Here is a 19,598-nt window from a genome sequence, read left to right as displayed (position 1 = left end):
ATGGTAAAAAACGCACCAAAAAATGTCCCAAAGTTCATTATACACCCAGTGCTGGTGATCCAAGGATGGCTCCCAGTGAGCCAGAGGTACTGGGCAAACTGGGTAAACTGGGAGAGTGAAAAAAATCCTAAGAAAATCCTTATAAAACTTTAAAAATGGTAAAAAACGTATTAAAAATGCCAAAAAAACTCTAAAAAATGTCCCAAAGTTCATTTTACACCCAGTACTGGTGATCCAAGGATGGCTCCCAGTCAGTCAGAGGTACTGGGCAAACTGGGCAAACTGGGCAAACTGGGAGAGTGAAAAAAAACCCTAAAAAAATCCATTAAAATCTTAAAAAACGATTAAAAAATCTGAAAAAAATCCTAAAAAATGTCCCAAAGTTCATTTTACACCCAGTACTGGTGATCCAAGGATGGGTCCCAGTGAGCCAGAGGTACTGGGCAAACTGGGCAAACTGGGCAAACTGGGAGAGTCACAAAAAACCCCAAAAAATCCCAAGAAAACCCTTTTTTACCCCGTTTTTTACCTTATTTTTCCCATTTTTCACCCCATAATTTTCCCATTTTTCCCATTCTCCCCAATTTTTATCCCATAATTTTCCCATTTTTCCATTTTCCCATTTTTCCCCCCATTTTTTCCCCCATATTTTTCCCCTTTCTCACATTTTTTACCCCATTTTTCACCCCATTTTCCCCATGTTTCACCCCATAATTTTCTTGTTTCTGCCAATTTTTCCCCCAATTTTCCTATTTTCACACCATTTTTTACCCCTTAATTTTCCCATTTTTCCCATTTTTTACCCAAATTTTTACCCCAATTTCCCCGTTTTTTACCCCATTATTTTTCCATTTTTCCCATTTTTTACCCCATAATTTTCCCATTTTCCCCTTTTTTACCCCATTTTTCACCTCGTAATTTTCCCATTTTCCCTTTTTTTCACCCCATAATTTTCCCTTTTTTCCCATTTTTCTCATTTTCCCCTTTTTTTACCCCATTTCTAATCCCAATTTTTATCCAATTTTTAAACCCAATTTTTATCCAATTTTTTTAATTTTTATGCCTTTTTTACACCATTTTTGACATCATTTTTCACCCCATTTTTTACCCCGTATCTCACATTTTTTACCCCATTTTCACCCCCTTTTCCCCATTTTTCACCCCACAATTTTCCCATTTCTGCCAATTTTTTCCCCAATTTTCCTATTTCCACACCATTTTTTACCCCATGATTTTCCCATTTTTCCCATTTTTTACCCAGATTTTTACCCCAATTTCCCCATTTTTTACCCTATTATTTTTCCATTTTTCCCATTTTTCACCCCATAATTTTCTCAATTTTCCCCATTTTTCACCCCATAATTTTCCCTTTTTTCCCATTTTTCTCATTTTCCCCTTTTTTTACCCCATTTCTAATCCCAATTTTTATCCAATTTTCAAACCCAATTTTTATCCAATTTTTTTAATTTTTATGCCTTTTTTACACCATTTTTCACCCCATTTTTTACCCCATATCTCCCATTTTTTACCCCATTTTTCCCCCTATTTTTCCAAATTTTTCACCCCATAATTTTCCCATTTCCCCCAATTTTTTCCCCAATTTTCCTTATTTTTACCCCATTATTTTCCCATTTTTCCCATTTTCCCCGTTTCTCACCCCAATTTTCATTTCTCCCTCCCAGGCCGTGGCCGTGCCCGGGGTTTCCGTGGCCGGGGCCGGGGCCCCGCGCGGGGTCGGGGGCTGGGCCGGGGCCGGGGCCGCGCCCGCAGCGACCCCGAGGAGGAGGAGGAGCCCTACGAGGAGGAGATGGAGGTGAGGAGTTCTGGAATGTTCCACGGGGTTCTGGAATGTTCCGGGGGGTTCTGGGATGTTCCACAGTCAGGGGAGGAGCCCTACAAGGAGGAGGTGGAGGTGAGGGGGTTCTGGGATGTTCTGGGGGAATTCTGGGATGTTCCACGGGGTTCTGGGATGTTCCACGGGGTTCTGGGATGTTCCACAGTCAGGGGGGGAGCACTATGAGGACGAGATGGAGGTGAGTGGGGTTCCGGAATGTTTTCCGCGGGGTTCTGGAACCTTCTGGGGGGTTCTGGGATGTTCCACAGTGAAGGGGGTTCTGGAATGTTCCACTGGGAATGCTCCATGGGGATTCTGGAATGTTCCATGTGGGAGTTCTGGAATGTTCCACAGTGAGGGGGAGTTCTGGAATGTTCCAGGGGATTCTGGGATATTCCACTGGGAATGGTCCATGGGGGAGTTTCAGAATGTTCCACATTCGGGGGGTTCCGGAACCTTCCGGGGGGTTCTGGAATGTTCCACAGTGAGGGAGGTTCTGGAATGTTCCACAGTGAGAGGGGGAGTTCTGGAATGTTCCGGGGGGTTCTGGAATGTTCCACAGTCGGGGGGGGGTTCTGGAATATTCCACAGTCGGGAGGGAGCCCTCCGAGGAGGAGATGGAGGTGAGGGGGTTCTGGAATGTTCTGGGGAATTCTGGGCTGTTCCACAGTGAGGAGGAGCCCTACGAGGAGGAGATGGAGGTGAGAGGGTGTTCTGGAATGTTCCAGGGGGTTCTGGAATGTTCCACGGGGTTCTGGGATGTTCCACAGTCAGGGGGGGAGCCCTACGAGGAGGAAATGGAGATGAGCAGGGTTCTGGAACCTTCCGGGGGGTTCTGGGATGTTCCACAGTGAAGGAAGGGGGTTCCGGAACCTTTGGGGGGGGTTCTGGAATGTTCCACAGTGGAGGGGGGGGGGTCTGGGATGTTACAGTGAGGAGGAGCTCTACGAGGAGGAGATGGAGGTGAGGAGTTCTGGAATGTTCTGGGGGGTTCTGGAACTTGCTGGGGGATTCTGGAACGTTCCACAGTCGGGGGGGAGCCCTACGAGGAGGAGATGGAGGTGAGGGGGGTTCTGGAATGTTCCGGGGTGTTCTGGAATGTTCCAGGGGGTTCCGGAATGTTCCACAGTGAGGGGGGTTCTGGAATGTTCCACGGGGAATGCTCCATGGGGATTCTGGAATGTTCCATGTGGGAGTTCTGGAATGTTCCACAGTGAGGGGGGGTTCTGGAATGTTCCAGGGGGTTCTGGAATGTTCCACAGTCAGGGGGGTGTTCTGGAATATTCCACAGTCGGGAGGGAGCCCTACAAGGAGGAGATGGAGGTGAGGAGGGGTTCTAGAATGTTCTGGGGGGTTCTGGGATGTTCTACAGTCGGGGGGGGGTTCTGGAATATTCTGGGGGATTCCGGGATGTTCCACTGGGAATGGTCCATAGGGGAGTTCCAGAATGTTCCACATTGGGGGGGTTCCGGAACTTTCCGGGCAATTCTGGAACGTTCCAGGGTATTCTGGAATGTTCCACAGTGAGGCGGGGTTCTGGAACCTTCTGGGGGGTTCTGGGATGTTCCACAGTGCGGGGGGGGAAGGTTCTCTGGAATGTTCCACAGTCAGGGGAGGAGCCCTACAAGGAGGAGATGGAGGTGAGGGGAGGTTCTGGAACCTTCCGGAACCTTCCGGGGCAGTTCTGGAATGTTCCACAGTGAGGGGGATTCTGGAACCTTCTGGGGGAGTTTAGGAATGTTCCACATTGTGGGAGGTTCTGGAATGTTCCACTGGGAATGCTCCATGGGGGAGTTCTGAAATGTTCCACAGTGAGTGAGTTCCGGAACATTCCAGGGGGTTCTGGAATGTTCCACAGTGAGGGGGGTTCTGGGATATTGCACTGGGAAAGCTCCATGGGGAAGTTCTGGAATGTTCCACGTTGGGGGGGTTCCGGAATCTTCCAGGGGATTCCGGGATGTTGCACAGTGAGAGGGGGTTCTGGAATGTTCCACTGGGAATGCTTCATGGACTGGATTCCACTGGGAATTCTGGAGTGTTCCACAGGGGGGATTCCACTGGGAATGTTCCACTGGGAATTCTGGAATGTTCTGGAGAATTCCCACAGAATTCCCACAAAAATCCCACCAAATTACCCCAGAATTCTCACTGAATTCCCACAGAAATCTCCACACAATTCCCACAGAAATCCCACAGAATTCCCATACAATTCCCACAGAATTCCTGCAGAATTCCCACACAATTCCCATTTTTTTTTCCCAGTACTGTGACCCCGAGGAGCCGCTGGGCGACGACGACTTTGACGATTACGCCAAGGAGCTGTCGCAGTACCGGCGCAGCAAGGAGCGGGGCCGGGGTGAGCCCGCCCCTGATCCCAAATCCTAAATGTCATCCCAAATCCCAAATCATGTCCTAAATCCTGTCCTGAATTCTGTCCCAAATCCCAACCCAAATCCCATCCCAAATCCCAAATCCTGTCCTAAATGCCACCCCAAATCCTGTCACAAATCCCATCCCAAATCCCAAATCCCACCCCAAATCCCAAATGTCATCCTAAATCCCATCCCAAATCCTGTCCTAAATCCTGTCCTGAATCCCACCCCTAATCCCATCCCAAATCACAAATCACAAATCACAAATCCTGTCCCAAATCTCAAATCCTGTCCCAAGTCTTGTCCCAAATCCTGTCTTAAATTCTGTTCCAAATCCCAAATACCAAATCCTGTCTCAATCCCATCCCAAATCCCAAATCCTGTCCCAAATCCTGTTTTAAATTCTGTCCTGAATCTCTTCCCAAATCCTATCCCAAATCCACCCCAAATCTTAAATCCCAGCCCAACTCCTGTCCTGAATCCTGTCCCAAATCTCATCCCAAATCCCAAATCCTGTCCCAAATCCTGTTTTAAATTCTGTCCTGAATCATGTCCCAAATCCCATCCCAAATCCCAAATCCTGTCCCAAATCCCACCCCAAATCCTGTCCGAAGTCCCATCCCAAATCCCAAATTCCCAATCCCCAATCCCCAAACCCCAAATCCCAAAACTCCAAATCCCGAATTCTCAAATCCCAAATTCCATGGCTGGGCTGGGCTGACCCCAAATCCCAAACCCCAAATCCCAAAACCCCAAATCCCCAAATTCCCAAATCCCAAACCCCCAAATTCCCAAATCCCAAACCCCAAATCTTCAATTCCCAAACCCCCAAATCCCTAAATCCTCAATTCCCAAATCCCAAATTTCAGGGCTGGGCTCGGGTAACCCCAAAATCCCAAACCCTCAAATCCCAAAACCCCAAACCCCAAAATCCCCAAATCCCGAACCTCAAATCCTCAATTCCGAAATCCCAAATTTCAGGACTGAGCCGGGGTGACCCCAAATCCCAAATTCCCAAACCCCAAATCCCAAACCCCAAATCCCAAATTCCAGGGCTGAGCTGAGGCCGGGGCCGGGGTTGGGGGAACAGAGAGCTGGGCTGGGCTGACCCCAAATCCCAAACCCCAAATCCCAAAATCCCAAATCCCAAACCCCCCAAATTCCCAAATCCCAAACCCCCAAATCCCCAAATCCCAAACCTCAAATCCTCAATTCCCAAATCCCAAATTTCAGGACTGAGCCGTGGTGACCCCAAACCCCAAATCCCAAACCCCAAATCCCCAAACCCCAAATTCCAAACCCCAAATCCTAATTCCCCAAATCCCAAATCCCGAATTCCAGGGCTGAGCCGAGGCCGGGGCCGGGGCCGGGGCCGGGGGAACAAAGGTTTGGGTCGGGGCCGGGGCCGAGGCCGGAGCTCGATGGGGAAATCCGGGATCAACGACGACGACGATTTCTACGACGATGACATGGGGGTGAGAGTCCAAAAATCCCAAATCCCTGCTCTGAAATCCCACTGGGAATCCCAAATTCCCCAAAAATCCCAAATTCCTGCTCTGAAATCCCACTGGGAATCCCAAATTCCTCAAAAATCCCAAAGTCCTGCTCTGAAATCCCACTGGGAATCCCAAATTCCCCAAAAATCCCAAAGTCCTGATCTGAAATCCGAAATTCCTGCTCTGAAATCCCAAAAATCCCACCTGGAATTCACAAAAATCCCAAATTCTTGCTCTGAAATCCCACTGGGAATCCCAAATTCCCCAAAAATCCCAAATTCCTGCCCAGAAATCCCAAATTCCCCAAAAATCCCAAAGTCCTGCTCTGAAATCCCAAATTCCTGCTCTGAAATCCCAAAAATCCCACCTGGAATTCACAAAAATCCCAAATTCCTGCTCTGAAATCCCACTGGGAATCCCAAATTCCTCAAAAATCCCAAATTCCTGCTCTGAAATCCCACTGGGAATCCCAAATTCCTCAAAATCCCACAATTCCTGCTCTGAAATCCCAAAATCCTGCTCTGAAATCTCAAAAATCCTACCTGAAATTCCCAAAAATCCCAAAATTCTTGCTTAGAAATCCCAAAATCCTGCTCTGAAATCCCAAAATTCGCACCTGGAATTCACAAAAATCCCAAAATCCTCCTCTGAAATCCCACTGGAAATCCCAAATTCCTCAAAATCCCACAATTCCTGCCCAGAAATCCTAAAAATCCTCCTCAGAAATCCCCGAGATCCTGCTCTGAAAGCCCAGAAATCCCACTGGGAATCCACAAAAATCCTACTCAGAATTCACAAAAATTCCTGCTCTGAAATCCTAAATTTCCTGCCCAAAATTCCCATAAATCCCAAAATTCCTGCCCAGAAATCCCAAAAATCCCACCTGGAATTCCCAAAAATCTGAAAGATTCTGCTCAAAAATCCCAAAATTCCCAAAAATCCCAAAATTCCTGCCCAGAAATTCCAGAAATCCTGGTCTGACAGCCCAAAATTCTGCTGGGAATCCCAGAATTCCCAAAAATCCCAAAATTCCTGCTCTGAAATCCCGAAATTCCTGTCCAGAAATCAAAAATTCCTGTCCAGAAATCCTAAAAGTCCTGCTCAGAAATCCCAGAAATCCTGGTCTGAAAACCCAAAATTCCTCCCCTGAAATCCCAAAAATCCTGTTCTGAAATCCCATAATTTCTGTCCAGAAATATTCTTGCCCGGAAATCCCAAAAATCTCGTTGGGAATTCGCAAAAATTCCTGCCCAGAAATCCCAAAATTCCTGCTCTGAAATCCTAAAATTCCTGCCCAGAATTCTCAAAAATCCCACCCAGAAGACCCAAAAATTGTGCCCAAAATTCCCATTTTTTCTCCCAAAATTCTCATTTCTTCCCAAAATCCCCAGATTTTTTTTTTTGCAAAATCCCCAAATTTTCCCAAAAATTCCCATTTTCCCCAAAATTCCCATTTTCCTCCCAAAATCCCCATTTTCCCCTTCAAAATCCCCATTTTTTCCCCAAAATTCCTATTTTTCCCCCCAAAATTTCCCATTTTACCCCCAAAATTCTTATTTTTTTTTCCCAAAATTCTGATTTTTTCCCCCAAATTTCCCATTTCCCCCAGGACGGGGGCGGGTACCGGCGGGGCGAGCACGACAAATCTCACCTGGGCTCGGACAAGAAGGGCAAAGTGATCTGCAAGTACTTCGTGGAGGGCAGGTGCACCTGGGTGAGTCCTGAATTCACATCTGGAACACACCTGGGCACACCTGGGCACACCTGGGCACACCTGGGACACACCTGGGCACACCTGGGCACACCTGGGCACACCCGAAGTGATCTGCAAGTACTTAGTGGAGGGCAGGTGCACCTGGGTGAGTCCAGAATGCCCAAAATTCACACCTGGGCACACCTGGGGACACCTGGGCACACCTGGGGACACCTGGGCACACCTGGGACACACCTGGGCAGACCTGGGCACACCTGGGACACACCTGGGCACACCTGGGCACACCTGGGCACACCTGGGACACACCTGGGCACACCTGGGCACACCTGGGTACACCTGGGTACACCTGGGCACACCTGGGTACACCTGGGCACACCCAAAGTGATCTGCAAGTACTTCGTGGAGGGCAGGTGCACCTGGGTGAGTCCTGAATGCCCAAAATTCACACCTGGAACACCTGGGGACACCTGGGCACATCTGGGGCACACCTATTCCATCCAAATCCCACCTGTCCCATCTGTGTCTCATTTTTCCTACTTGGATCCCACCTGTCCCATCTCACATCTCCCATCTCACTTGCCTCACCTGTCCCATCTCACCTGTGTCCATTCTCACCTGTCTGTCTCACCTATCCCATCTCATTTGTCTCACCTATTTTATCTTACCTGTGCATTCTTATCTGTCTCACCTGTTTAGTCTCATTTTAACTGTGCCACCTATCCCAGCTGTCTCACCTGTCGTGTGTCACCTGTCCATTCACAGCTGTGCATTCTCACGTGTTGCACCTGTCCCATCTCACCTGTCTCACTTGACGTGTCTCACGTGTCCATTCTTACCTGTCCTGTCTCACCTGTTTCACCTGGTCATTCTCACCTGTTCTGTCTCACCTATCCAATATCACCTGTCTCATGTTCTGTCTCACTTGTCCCACCTGTCTCACCTGTCCTGTCTCACCTGTCCCACCTGTCCCACCTGTTCCATCTCACCTGTCACACCTGTCTATTCTCACCTGTCTCACCTGTCCATTCTCATGTGTTCCACCTGTCTCACCTGTCCTGTCCCACCTGTCTCACCTGTCCCATCTCACCTGTCACACCTGTCTATTCTCACCTGTCTCACCTATCCATTCTCACCTGTTCTATCTCAGCTGTCCATTCTCCTATCCCACCTGTCTCACCTGTTTCACCTGGTCATTCTCATCTTGTCTGTCTCACCTGTGCCATCTCACTTGTCCCACCTGTCCCACCTGTTCCATCTCACCTGTCACACCTGTCTATTCTCACCTGTCTCACCTGTCCATTCTCATGTGTCCCACCTGTCTCACCTGTCCTGTCCCACCTGTCTCACCTGTCCCATCTGTGCCATCTCACCTGTCACACCTGTCTATTCTCACCTGTCTCACCTGTCTATTTTCACCTGTTCCATTTCAGCTGTCCATTCTCCTATCCCACTTGTCTCATCTGTCTCACCTGTCTCATCTGTCCATTGCCACCTGTCTGTCACAGCTGTTTATTGTCACTTGTCTCACTTATCCCATCTCACATGTCCCACCTGTTTCACCTGTCATGTCTCACCTGTCTCACTTGTCTCACCTGTTCTGTTTTACATGTCCATTCTCACCTGTCCCACTTGTCTCACCTGTCCCATTTCACCTGTCTCACCTGTCCCACCTGTCCCATCTCACCTGTCTCACCTGACTCACATGTCCCACCTGTCCCACCTGTCTCACCTGTTGTGTCTCACCTGTCCCACCTGTCTCCCGTTTTGTCTCACCTGTCCCATCTTACCTGTCCCACCTGTCTCACCTGTGCCATCTGTCTCACCTGTGTGTCTCACCTGTCCTGTCTCACCTGTTTTGTTTCACCTGTCCCACGTCCCACTTGTCCCACCTGTCCATTCTCACCTGTCCTACCTGTCTCACCTGTCCTGTGTCACTTGTCTGTCTCACCTGTCCCACCTGTCTGTCCCATCTCACCTATCTTATCTCACCTTTCTCACCTGTCCCACGTGTCTCACCTGTCTGTCTCACCTGTCTCACCTGTCTGTCTCACCTGTCCTACCTGTCCTGTCTCACCTGTTGTGGCTCACCTCTCTCACCTGTCCCACCTGTTCCATTTCACCTGTCGTGTCTTACCTGTCTCACCTGTCTCACCTGTCCCATCTCACCTGTCTTGCCTGTCTGACCTGTCCCATCTCACCTGTATCACCTGTTGCATCTGTCCCACATGTCCCACCTCACCTGTCTCACCTGTCTCACCTGTTGTGTCTCACCTGTCCCACCTGTCTCCCGTTTTGTCTCACCTGTGCCATCTCATCTCTCTCACCTGTCTCACCTGTCCCACCTGTCTCACCTGTTTGTTCTCACTGTCCCATCTTACTTGTCCCACCTGTCTCACCTGTCTTCCCTGTCCATTCTCACCTGTCTCACCTGTCCATTCTCACCTGTCTCACCTGTCCCTCAGGGCGACCACTGCAACTTCAGCCACGACATCGAGCTGCCCAAGAAACGGGAACTGTGCAAGTTCTACATCACGGGGTACTGCGCCCGCGCCGAGAGCTGCCCCTACATGCACGATATCCTGCCTTAAACCCGGGTTAAACCCGGCCTAAACCTGCCCCTAAACCTGGGTTAAACCTGGGTTAGACCTGGGTTAGATCTGGGTTAGACCTGGGTTAAACCCTGCCCATGAACTGTGCAAGTTCTACATCACGGGGTACTGCGCCCGCGCCGAGAGCTGTCCCTACATGCACGATATCCTGCCTTAAACCTGCCCTAAACCCGGCCTAAACCTGCCCCTAAACCCGGGTTAAACCTGGGTTAAACCTGGGTTAAACCCTGCCCATGAACTGTGCAAGTTCTACATCACGGGGTACTGCGCCCGCGCCGAGAGCTGTCCCTACATGCACGATATCCTGCCTTAAACCTGCCCTAAACCCGGCCTAAACCTGACCCTAAACCTGGCCTAAACCTGGGTTAAACCCGGCCCATGAACTGTGCAAGTTCTACATCACGGGGTACTGCGCCCGCGCCGAGAGCTGCCCCTACATGCACGATATCCTGCCTTAAACCTACCCTAAACCCGGGCTAAACCTGCCCCTAAACCTGGCCTAAACCTGGGTTAGACCTGGGTTAAACCCGGCCCATGAACTGTGCAAGTTCTACATCACGGGGTACTGCGCCCGCGCCGAGAGCTGTCCCTACATGCACAATATCCTGCCTTAAACCTGCCCTAAACCCAGCCTAAACCTGACCCTAAACCTGGCCTAAACCTGGCCTAAACCTGGGTTAGACCTGGGTTAAACCTGGGTTAAACCTGGAACTGTGAACTGCGCAAGTTCTACATCACGGGGTACTGTGCCCGTGCTGAGAGGTCTCCATACATAAACAATATCTTGCCTTAAACCTGACCTAAACCTGTCCTTAAACCTGGGTTGAACCCGGCCTAAATTTGGGTTAAACCTGGCCTTAAACCTGGTTTAAACCTGCCCTTATAGCTGGGTTAAATTTGGCTTAAGCCTGGTTAAACCTGGGTTAAACCTGCCTTAAACCTGGGTTAAACCTGCCCTTAAATCTGGGTTAAGCCTGCCCTTAAACCTGGGTTAAATCTGGCTTAAACCTGGGTTAAATGTGGCCTAAACCTGGTTTAAACTCGACTTAAACCTGGGTTAAACCTGCCCGTAAACCTTGGTTAAACCCGGCCTAAACCTGCGCCTAAATCTGGGTTAAACCTGCCCTTAAACCTGGGTTAAACCTGGCCTGAACCTGGCCTAAACCTGGCCTTAAACCCGGCCTAAACCTGAGTTAAACCTGCTTTTAAACCTTGGTTAGACTCGGCCTAAACCTGGCCTAAATTTGGGTTAAACCTGCCCTTAAACCTGGGTTAAATCTGGCTTAAACCGGGGTTAAACCCGGCCTAAACCTGATTAAACCCGGCCTAAGCCCGGCCTGAGCCATTTTTCCTTGACTGCCCCCACGGGATTTCCCGTGCAAGCTGTTCCACACCACCGGGCTCTGCATCAACGGCGACGATTGCATGTTCTCGCACGCGCCGCTCACCGAGGAGACCAGAGAGCTGCTGGACAAGGTGAGAGCACCTGGGGGCACCTGGGCACACCTGAGATACACCTGGGTACAGGTACAGCACACCTGGGCACACCTGGGTACAGGTACAGCACACCTGGGCACACCTGGGTACAGGTACAGCACACCTGGGCACAGCTCTCACATGTTCTCGCATGCGCCGCTGACCGAGGAGACCAGAGAGCTGCTGGACAAGGTGAGAACACCTGAGATACACCTGGGATACACCTGGGCACACCTGGGCACAGGTACAGCACACCTGGGCACACCTGGGCACACCTGGGCACAGGTACAGCACACCTGGGCACACCTGGGCACAGCTCTCACATGTTCTCGCACGCGCCGCTCACTGAGGAGACCAGAGAGCTGCTGGACAAGGTGAGCGCACCTGGGCACACCTGGGGGCACCTGAGATACACCTGAGATACACCTGGGCACACCTGGGCACACCTGGGTACAGGTACAGCACACCTGGGGGCACCTGGGCACACCTGGGCACACCTGGGTACAGGTACAGCACACCTGGGCACACCTGGGCACACCTGGGCACACAGGTCAATCCCAGTTTCTCCCAGTCCCTCCCAGTTCCCTCAGTACCGTTTGCATTCCAGGTGTTGCTGGAGGACACCAAGGTATCCAGTGCCTCCCAGTATAACCCAGTTCATCCCAGTTTATTCCAGTTTAATCCAGGTTTTTCATTCCAGGTGTTGCTGGAGGACACCGAGGCATCCAGTCCATCCCATTCCCTCCCAGTCCATCCCAGTTTATCCCAGTCCATCCCAGTTCCCCCAGTACCGTTTCCATTCCAGGTGTTGCTGGAGGGCGCTCCCATCCCAGTATAACCCAGTTCATCCCAGTTCAGCCCAGTTTATCCCAGTTTATCCCGGTTTGCTCATTCCAGGTGTTGCTGGAGGACACTCAGGTGTCCGGTGCCTCGTTCCAGTTCCATCCCAGTCCCTCCCAGTTCATCCCAGTTCAGCCCAGTTTATCCCAGTTTATCCTGGTTTGCTCATTCCAGGTGTTGCTGGAGGACACTCAGGTGTCCAGGACCTCGTTCCAGTTCCATCCCAGTCCCTCCCAGTACATCCCAGTTTAATCCCAGTGAATCCCAGTCCTTCCCAGTGTGTCCCAGTGTCTCCCAGTTTAATCCCAGTCACTCCCAGTGTATCCCAGTTCAATCCCAGTATAACCCAGTACAATTTTTTCCATTCCAGATGCTGCTGGAGGACACTCAGGTGTCTGGTACCTCATTCCAATCCCCTCCCAGTCCCTCCCAGTCCCATCCCAGTCCCTCCCAGTGTCTCCCAGTCCCCTCCCAGTCACTCCCAGTATAACTCAGTTCAATCCCAGTCCCTCCCAGTATAACCCAGTACACTTTTTTTGTCTCCTAGATGCTGCTGAAGAACACACAAGTGCTCGATACCTCATTCCAATCCTCTCCCAGTCCCCTCCCAGTGTCTCCCAGTCCCATCCCAGTCCCCTCCCAGTATATCCCAGTATAACCTAGTGCCTCCCAGTTCAATCCCAGTATATCCCAGTATAACCCAGTATGATTTTTTCCCTTCCAGATGTTTCTGAAGGACACGGAGCCATCCAGTTCCTTGTTCCAATCCCCTCCCAGTCACTCCCAGTATAACCCAGTGTATCCCAGTCCCTCCCAGTCCCCTCCCAGTGCCTCCCAGTATAACCCAGTGTATCCCAGTTCAATCCCAGTATAACCCAGTACAATTCTTTCCATTCCAGGTGTTGCTGGAGGACACTCAGGTGTCCAGTACCTCCTTCCAATCCCCTCCCAGTGTATCCCAGTGTATCCCAGTGTATCCCACTTCAATCCCAGTATATCCCAGTACAACCCAGTACAATTTTTCCCATTCCAGATGCTGCTGGAGGACACTCAGGTGTCTGGTACCTCATTCCAATCCCCTCCCAGTCCCCTCCCAGTATAACCCAGTCTCTCCCAATCCCCTCCCAGTCACTCCCAGTGTATCCCAGTATATCCCAGTGTATCCCAGTCCCTCCCAGTATAACCCAGTACAATTTTTTCCATTCCAGGTGCTGCTGGAGGACACTCAGGTGTCTGGTACCTCATTCCAATCCCTCCCAGTCCCTCCCAGTCCCTCCCAGTCCCATCCCAGTGCCTCCAGTTCAATCCCAATCCCCTCCCAGTCACTCCCAGTGCTTCCCAGTATAATCCAGTGCCTCCCAGTATAACCCAGTACAATTTTTTCTACTCTAGATGTTGCTGAAGGACATGGAACCATCCAGTTGCTCATTCCAGTTCCATCCCAGTGCATCCCAGTCCCCTCCCAGTCCCTCCCAGTCCATCCCAGTCCCCTCCCAGTCCCTCCCAGTCCCTCCCAGTCACTCCCAGTGCCTCCCAGTATAACCCAGTGTATCCCAGTTTAATCCCAGTATAACCCAGTACAATTCTTTCCATTCCAGATGCTGCTGGAGGACACACAGGTGTCTGGTGCCTTGTTCCAATCCATCCCAGTCCCTCCCAGTCCCTCCCAGTGTAACCCAGTTTAATCCCAGTCCCCCCAAGTCCCATCCCAGTGTGTCCAGTATATCCCAGTGTAATCCCAGTCCCTCCCAGTATAACCCAGTACAATTTTTTCCTTTTTAGATGCTGCTGAAGGACACACAAGTGCTCGATACCTCATTCCAATCCCCTCCCAGTCCCTCCCAGTTTAATCCCAGTGCCTCCCAGTGTATCCCAGTCTAACCCAGTCCCTCCCAGTGCCTCCCAGTCTAACCCAGTTCCCTTTCTGTGCCCCAGATGCTGCAGGAGGACGCCGAGGCGGGCGCTGAGGACCAGAAGGAGGTGGAGGAGCTGAAGAAGCAGGGAATCAACCCCCTGCCCAAACCCCCCCCGGGCGTGGGGCTCCTCCCCACCCCCCTCCGCCCCCCCGGGCCCTGCCCCTCCCCCCCCCCGGGCCGGGCCCTGCCCCTCCCCCCCCCCGGGGCCTCCCCCTCCCGCCCCTCCCCCCATGGAGGGGCCCCCCCTGGAGCCCCCCCCGGATCCTTTCAAGAAGATTCCGTCGCTCTTCGAGATCGTGGTCAGGCCCACGGGGCAGCTGGCCGAGAAACTGGGGCACAGGTGAGCACACCTGGGGGGCTGGGGGCACACCTGGGGGCACCTGAGCACACCTGGGTACAGGTACAGCACACCTGGGCACACCTGGGTACAGCTGGGATACACCTGGGGGATGTGGTCAGGCCCACGGGGCAGCTGGCCGAGAAACTGGGGCACAGGTGAGATCAGGGACACACCTGGGCACACCTGAGATACACCTGGGTACACCTGGGGGCACCTACAGCACACCTGGGGGGCTGGGATACACCTGGGTACAGGTGAGGGCACGTACAGCACACCTGGGCACACCTGGGGGGCAGAGGAGCACACCTGGGGGTACCTGTGATACACCTGGGGGATGGGGTCAGGCCCACGGGGCAGCTGGCCGAGAAACTGGGGCACAGGTGAGCACACCTGGGGGGCACCTGGGGGCACCTGGGCACACCTGGGTACAGGTACAGCACACCTGGGACACACCTGGGGGATGTGGGTCAGGCCCACGGGGCAGCTGGCTGAGAAACTGGGGCACAGGTGAGCACACCTGGGGGGCTGGGATACACCTGGGCACAGCTGGGATACACCTGGGGGCACCTGGGGGATGTGGTCAGGCCCACGGGGCAGCTGGCCGAGAAACTGGGGCACAGGTGAGCACACCTGGGGGGCACCTATAGCACACTTGGGCACAGCTGGGTACAGCTGGGATACACCTGGGCACACCTGGGTACAGCTGGGGGCACCTAGGGGGCAGGGGAGCACACCTGGGACACACCTGGGGGCACCTGGGTTAAACCTGGGGGTACTTGGGATACACCTGGGGGCACCTGGGGGCACCTACAGCTCACCTGGGCACACCTGGGGGTACCTGGGGGATGGGGTCAGGCCCACGGGGCAGCTGGCTGAGAAACTGGGGCACAGGTGAGAACACCTGGGGGGCTGGGGGCACACCTGGGGGCACCTACAGCACACCTGGGGGTAGCTGGGCACAGCTGGAGGACAGAGGAGCACATCTGGGGGCAGGGGAGCACACCTGGGATGCACCTGAGGGCACCTGGGGGCACCTAGAGCCACCTGGGGGACACCTACAGCACACCTGGGCACACCTCAGCACACCTGGGATACACCTGGGGGACAGCTGGGGGGCAGGGGAGCACACCTGGGGGTACCTGGGGGATGTGGTCAGGCCCACGGGGCAGCTGGCCGAGAAACTGGGGCACAGGTGAGATCAGGGACACACCTGGGCACACCTGGGATACACCTGGGCACACCTGGGGGCACCTACAGCACACCTGGGGGACAGGGGAGCACACCTGGGGGCTCCTGGGGGCATCTGGGATACACCTGGGCACACCTGGGTACAGCTGGGAGCACCTGGGGACACCTGGGGACAGGGGAGCACACCTGGGGACAGGTGGGACTCAACCAAGACCCCACAAAACCCAAATTTTCACCCACAAAATCCCAAATATCCCCTAGAAAATCCCCAAAAAACCCAAATTCCCCCCAAAATACCCCAAATTTCTCCCAAAAATCTGAATTTTAACCCCAAATTCCCCCCAAAAGCTCCAAAAAAAGCCAAATTTTCCCCAAAAAACCCAAAACTCCCTCCAAAAATCCCAAGTATCCCCCAGAAAATTAAAAAACCCCCGGTTTTTCCTCCAAAAATTCCATTTTTTCCCCTAAAAAACCCAAATATTCTCCAGAAATCCCTATTTTAACCCCAAATTCCCCCCAAAACCAAAAAAAATTCCCAAATTTTCCCCAAAAATCCCAAAAAAACCAAAATTTCCCCTTTTCCCCCTAAAATTTCTCATTTTCATTTTTTATTTTTTTATTTTTTATTTTTTATTTTAATCTTTATTTTTTAATTTTTTATTTTTCAGTTTCTGTTTTCTATTTTCTTATTCTCTATTTTTTATTTTTGATTTTTAGTTTTTAATTTTTTATTTTCTTTTTTGTTCTTTTATTGTTTAGTTTTTTAAATTTTATTTTTTATTTTCTATTTTTTAGTTCGTATTTTAATGCTTATTTTACAATTTTGATTTTTAATTTTTTTTACTTTTTAATTCAATTTTAAAGTTTTTATTTTTATTTTTATTTTTATTTTTTTATTTTAATTTTATTCTCTTTTTTAATATTTTAATTTTAATTTTTATACATTATTATGTTTTTATTTTTTATTTTTTAATTTTATTTCAACTTTTATTAAACTTTAATTTTTGATTTCTAATTTTTTGTTTTAATTTTTTATAAGTTTCCATTTTTATTTTTATTTTTAATCTTTATTCTTTCGTTTCAATTTTATTCTTTATTTTTAAAAATTTTTCTAATTTTAATTTCTTTTTTAATTTTTATTTTTTAATTTTTATTTCAATTTTAAGTTATTAATTTAAATCTTTTTTCTCTCTCTTTTCAGGCACCCCGGCGCCCCTCCCCCCCCTCGCTTCCCCGGCCCTGCCGGGGGTGGGGGAGGGGTCGGTTCAGCCCCTCCCCCCCCTCCCGGGCCCCTCCCCCCCCCGGAGCTGGGGCTGGGCCCGCCCCTGCTGCCCTTCCCCCACCCCGAGGAGCCGCCCCTCCCCCACCCGGGGCTGCCCCTCCCCCCCCCGGGGGCCGAGCCCGGGGGGTTCTACGAGGGGGGAGGGACGGGGTTCTACCCCCAGGAGGGGGGGATGGGCAGGGAGACCCCCCCGGGGGGGGGCGAGGGCGCAGGTGAGTGGGGGAGGGGAAATTTGGGGGTGGGGGAGGGGAAATTGGGGTGGGGGAGGGGAAATGGGGGTGGGGGAGGGGAGAAATGGGGTGGGGGAGGGGATTGAGTTTAAAATTGGGACCCTCCCCCCCAGTCTCAACCCCAAAATTCCCAATTTTTCCAAAAAAATTCCCGTTTTTTTCCCCAAAAATTCCATTTTTTCCCAAAAAATTCCTTTTTTTCCCAAAAAATTTCCATTTTTCACCCCAAAATTCCCTTTTTCCCGAAAATTTCCATTTTTCACCCCAAAAATTCCATTTTTTTCCCCAAATACCCATTTTTCACCCCTTAATTTCTGTTTTTCACTCCTAAATTTCCATTTTTTACCCAAAAATTCCCATTTCCCCCACCCAAATTTTCTTATTTCCCCAAAAATCCTTATTTCTCACCCTAAATTCTCTTATTGTCCCCAAAATTCCTATTTTTCACCCCCTAAATTCTCTGATTTCCCCCCAAAATCTCCCATTTCTCACCCCAAAATCCCCATTTTTCCCCCCAAAATCCCCTTTTTTCCCCCATTTTTTCCCCATTTCTCACCCAAAATCCCCATTTTTTACCCCAAAATCCCCATTTCTACCCCCAAAATTCTGATTTTTTTCCCCATTTTCCCCCCATTTCTCACCCCAAATTCCCATTTTTCCCTCCAAAATTCTGCTTTTTGTCCCCCAAAATCCCTATTTCTCACCCCAAAATCCCCATTTCTGTCCCCAAAATCCCCATTTTTCCCCCCAAAATCCGCATTTTTTACCCCAAAATCCCCATTTGTGCCCCCAAAATTCTGATTTTTCCCCCATTTTTCCCCCTTTCTCACCCCAAAATTCCATTTTTTCTCCCTTTCCCACCCCAAAATCCCCATTTTTTCCCCAAAATCCCTTTTTTTTCCCCCATTTCTCACCCAATTTCCCATTTATTTATTCCCCCCCCAGACGATTTCCTCCCCTACGACTCCTCGGAGCCGCCCGGGGGGGATCCGCTGTACCCGGAGGAGCCCGAGGGACCCTCGGGGATTCCGGGGATTCCCCCGGGGATTCCCCCTGGGATTCCCTCGGGGATTCCCCCCGGGATTCCCCCCGGGATTCCCCCCGGGATTCCCCCGGGAATTCCCGAGTTTCTGCCCTCGGGGGCTCAGCGGCTCCTGCTGCGCATCCGGCACCGCCAGAGGGCGCCCGAGGGCGGCAGGAGGGGAGCGGGGGGAGAGACCCGCGGCGACAGGGAGCATGAGGAGGGTGAGTCCTGAAAATCCCAAATATCCTAAAAATCCTGATCCTAAAAATCCTGAAAATCCCAAAAATATCCCAAAAAAATCCTGAAAATCCTGAAAATCCTCACCCCCAAAATCCCAGCCTGAGGGGAGCGGGGGGAGAGACCCGCGGCGACAGAGAGCATGAGGAGGGTGAGTGGAAAAAATCATAAAAATCCTGGTCCTAAAAATCCTAAAAATCCCAAAAATATCCCACAAAAATCCCCAAAAAAATCCTGAAAATCCCAACCCCAAAAATCCCGGCCTGAGGGGAGCGGGGGGAGAGACCCGCGGCGACAGAGAGCATGAGGAGGGTGAGTCCTAAAAATCCTAAATATCCTAAAAATCCTGATCCTAAAAATCCTGAAAATCCCAAAAATATCCCAAAAAATTCCCCAAAAAATCCTGAAATTCCCGGCCCGAGGGAGGCAGGAGGGGAGCGGGGGGAGAGACCCGCAGCGACAGAGAGCATGAGGAGGGTGAGTCAAAAAATCCCAAAAATGTCCTGAATATCCAAAAAATATCCTGAAAATCCTGGTGCTAAAAATCCCAAAAATATCCCAAAAAAATCCCCAAAAAATCCTGAAAATCCCAACCCGAGGGAGGCAGGAGGGGAGCGGGGGGAGAGAACCGCGGCGACAGAGAGCATGAGGAGGGTGAATCAAAAATAATACAAAAATCCTGAAAATCCTGATCCTAAAAATTCAAAAAATATCCCAAAAAATGTCCCAAAAAAATCCCAAAAAAATCCTGAAAATCTTGACCCCAAAAATCCCAAAATTCCCGGCCTGAGGGGAGCAGGGGGAGAGAACCGCAGCGACAGAGAGCATGAGGAGGGTGAGTCCTGAAAATCCCAAAAATATCCAAAATATCCAAAAATACCCTGAAAATCCTGGTGCTAAAAATCCCAAAAAAAATCCCAAAAAAATCCCCAAAAAATCCTGAAAATCCCAACCTGAGGGAGGCAGGAGGGGAGCGGGGGGAGAGAACCGCAGCGACAGAGAGCATGAGGAGGGTGAGTGAAAAATCCTAAAAATGTCCT

General features: G+C 50.7%; 1 protein-coding gene across 1 annotated transcript in view; it reads left to right on the top strand.

Moving 5' to 3' along the window:
- LOC117009628 (zinc finger CCCH domain-containing protein 4-like) overlaps positions 1-19,598 on the top strand; it is a 42,166-nt gene that overhangs the window by 16,768 nt on the left and 5,800 nt on the right. Inside the window, 11 exon segments of the mRNA XM_033083894.1 lie at positions 1,683-1,813; positions 4,097-4,190; positions 5,548-5,681; positions 7,312-7,416; positions 9,879-9,990; positions 11,392-11,501; positions 14,277-14,434; positions 14,436-14,597; positions 16,987-17,017; positions 17,135-17,279; positions 18,243-18,542. Coding sequence (XP_032939785.1) covers positions 1,683-1,813; positions 4,097-4,190; positions 5,548-5,681; positions 7,312-7,416; positions 9,879-9,990; positions 11,392-11,501; positions 14,277-14,434; positions 14,436-14,597; positions 16,987-17,017; positions 17,135-17,279; positions 18,243-18,542 — 1,482 coding nt within the window.

The sequence above is a fragment of the Catharus ustulatus genome, chromosome 34, assembly GCF_009819885.2.
Source record: "Catharus ustulatus isolate bCatUst1 chromosome 34, bCatUst1.pri.v2, whole genome shotgun sequence".
In the NCBI taxonomy this organism is placed as follows: Eukaryota; Metazoa; Chordata; class Aves; order Passeriformes; family Turdidae; genus Catharus; species Catharus ustulatus.
The sequence above is the reverse complement of the archived record's forward strand: the minus strand, read 5'-3'. Positions and strand labels throughout refer to the sequence as shown.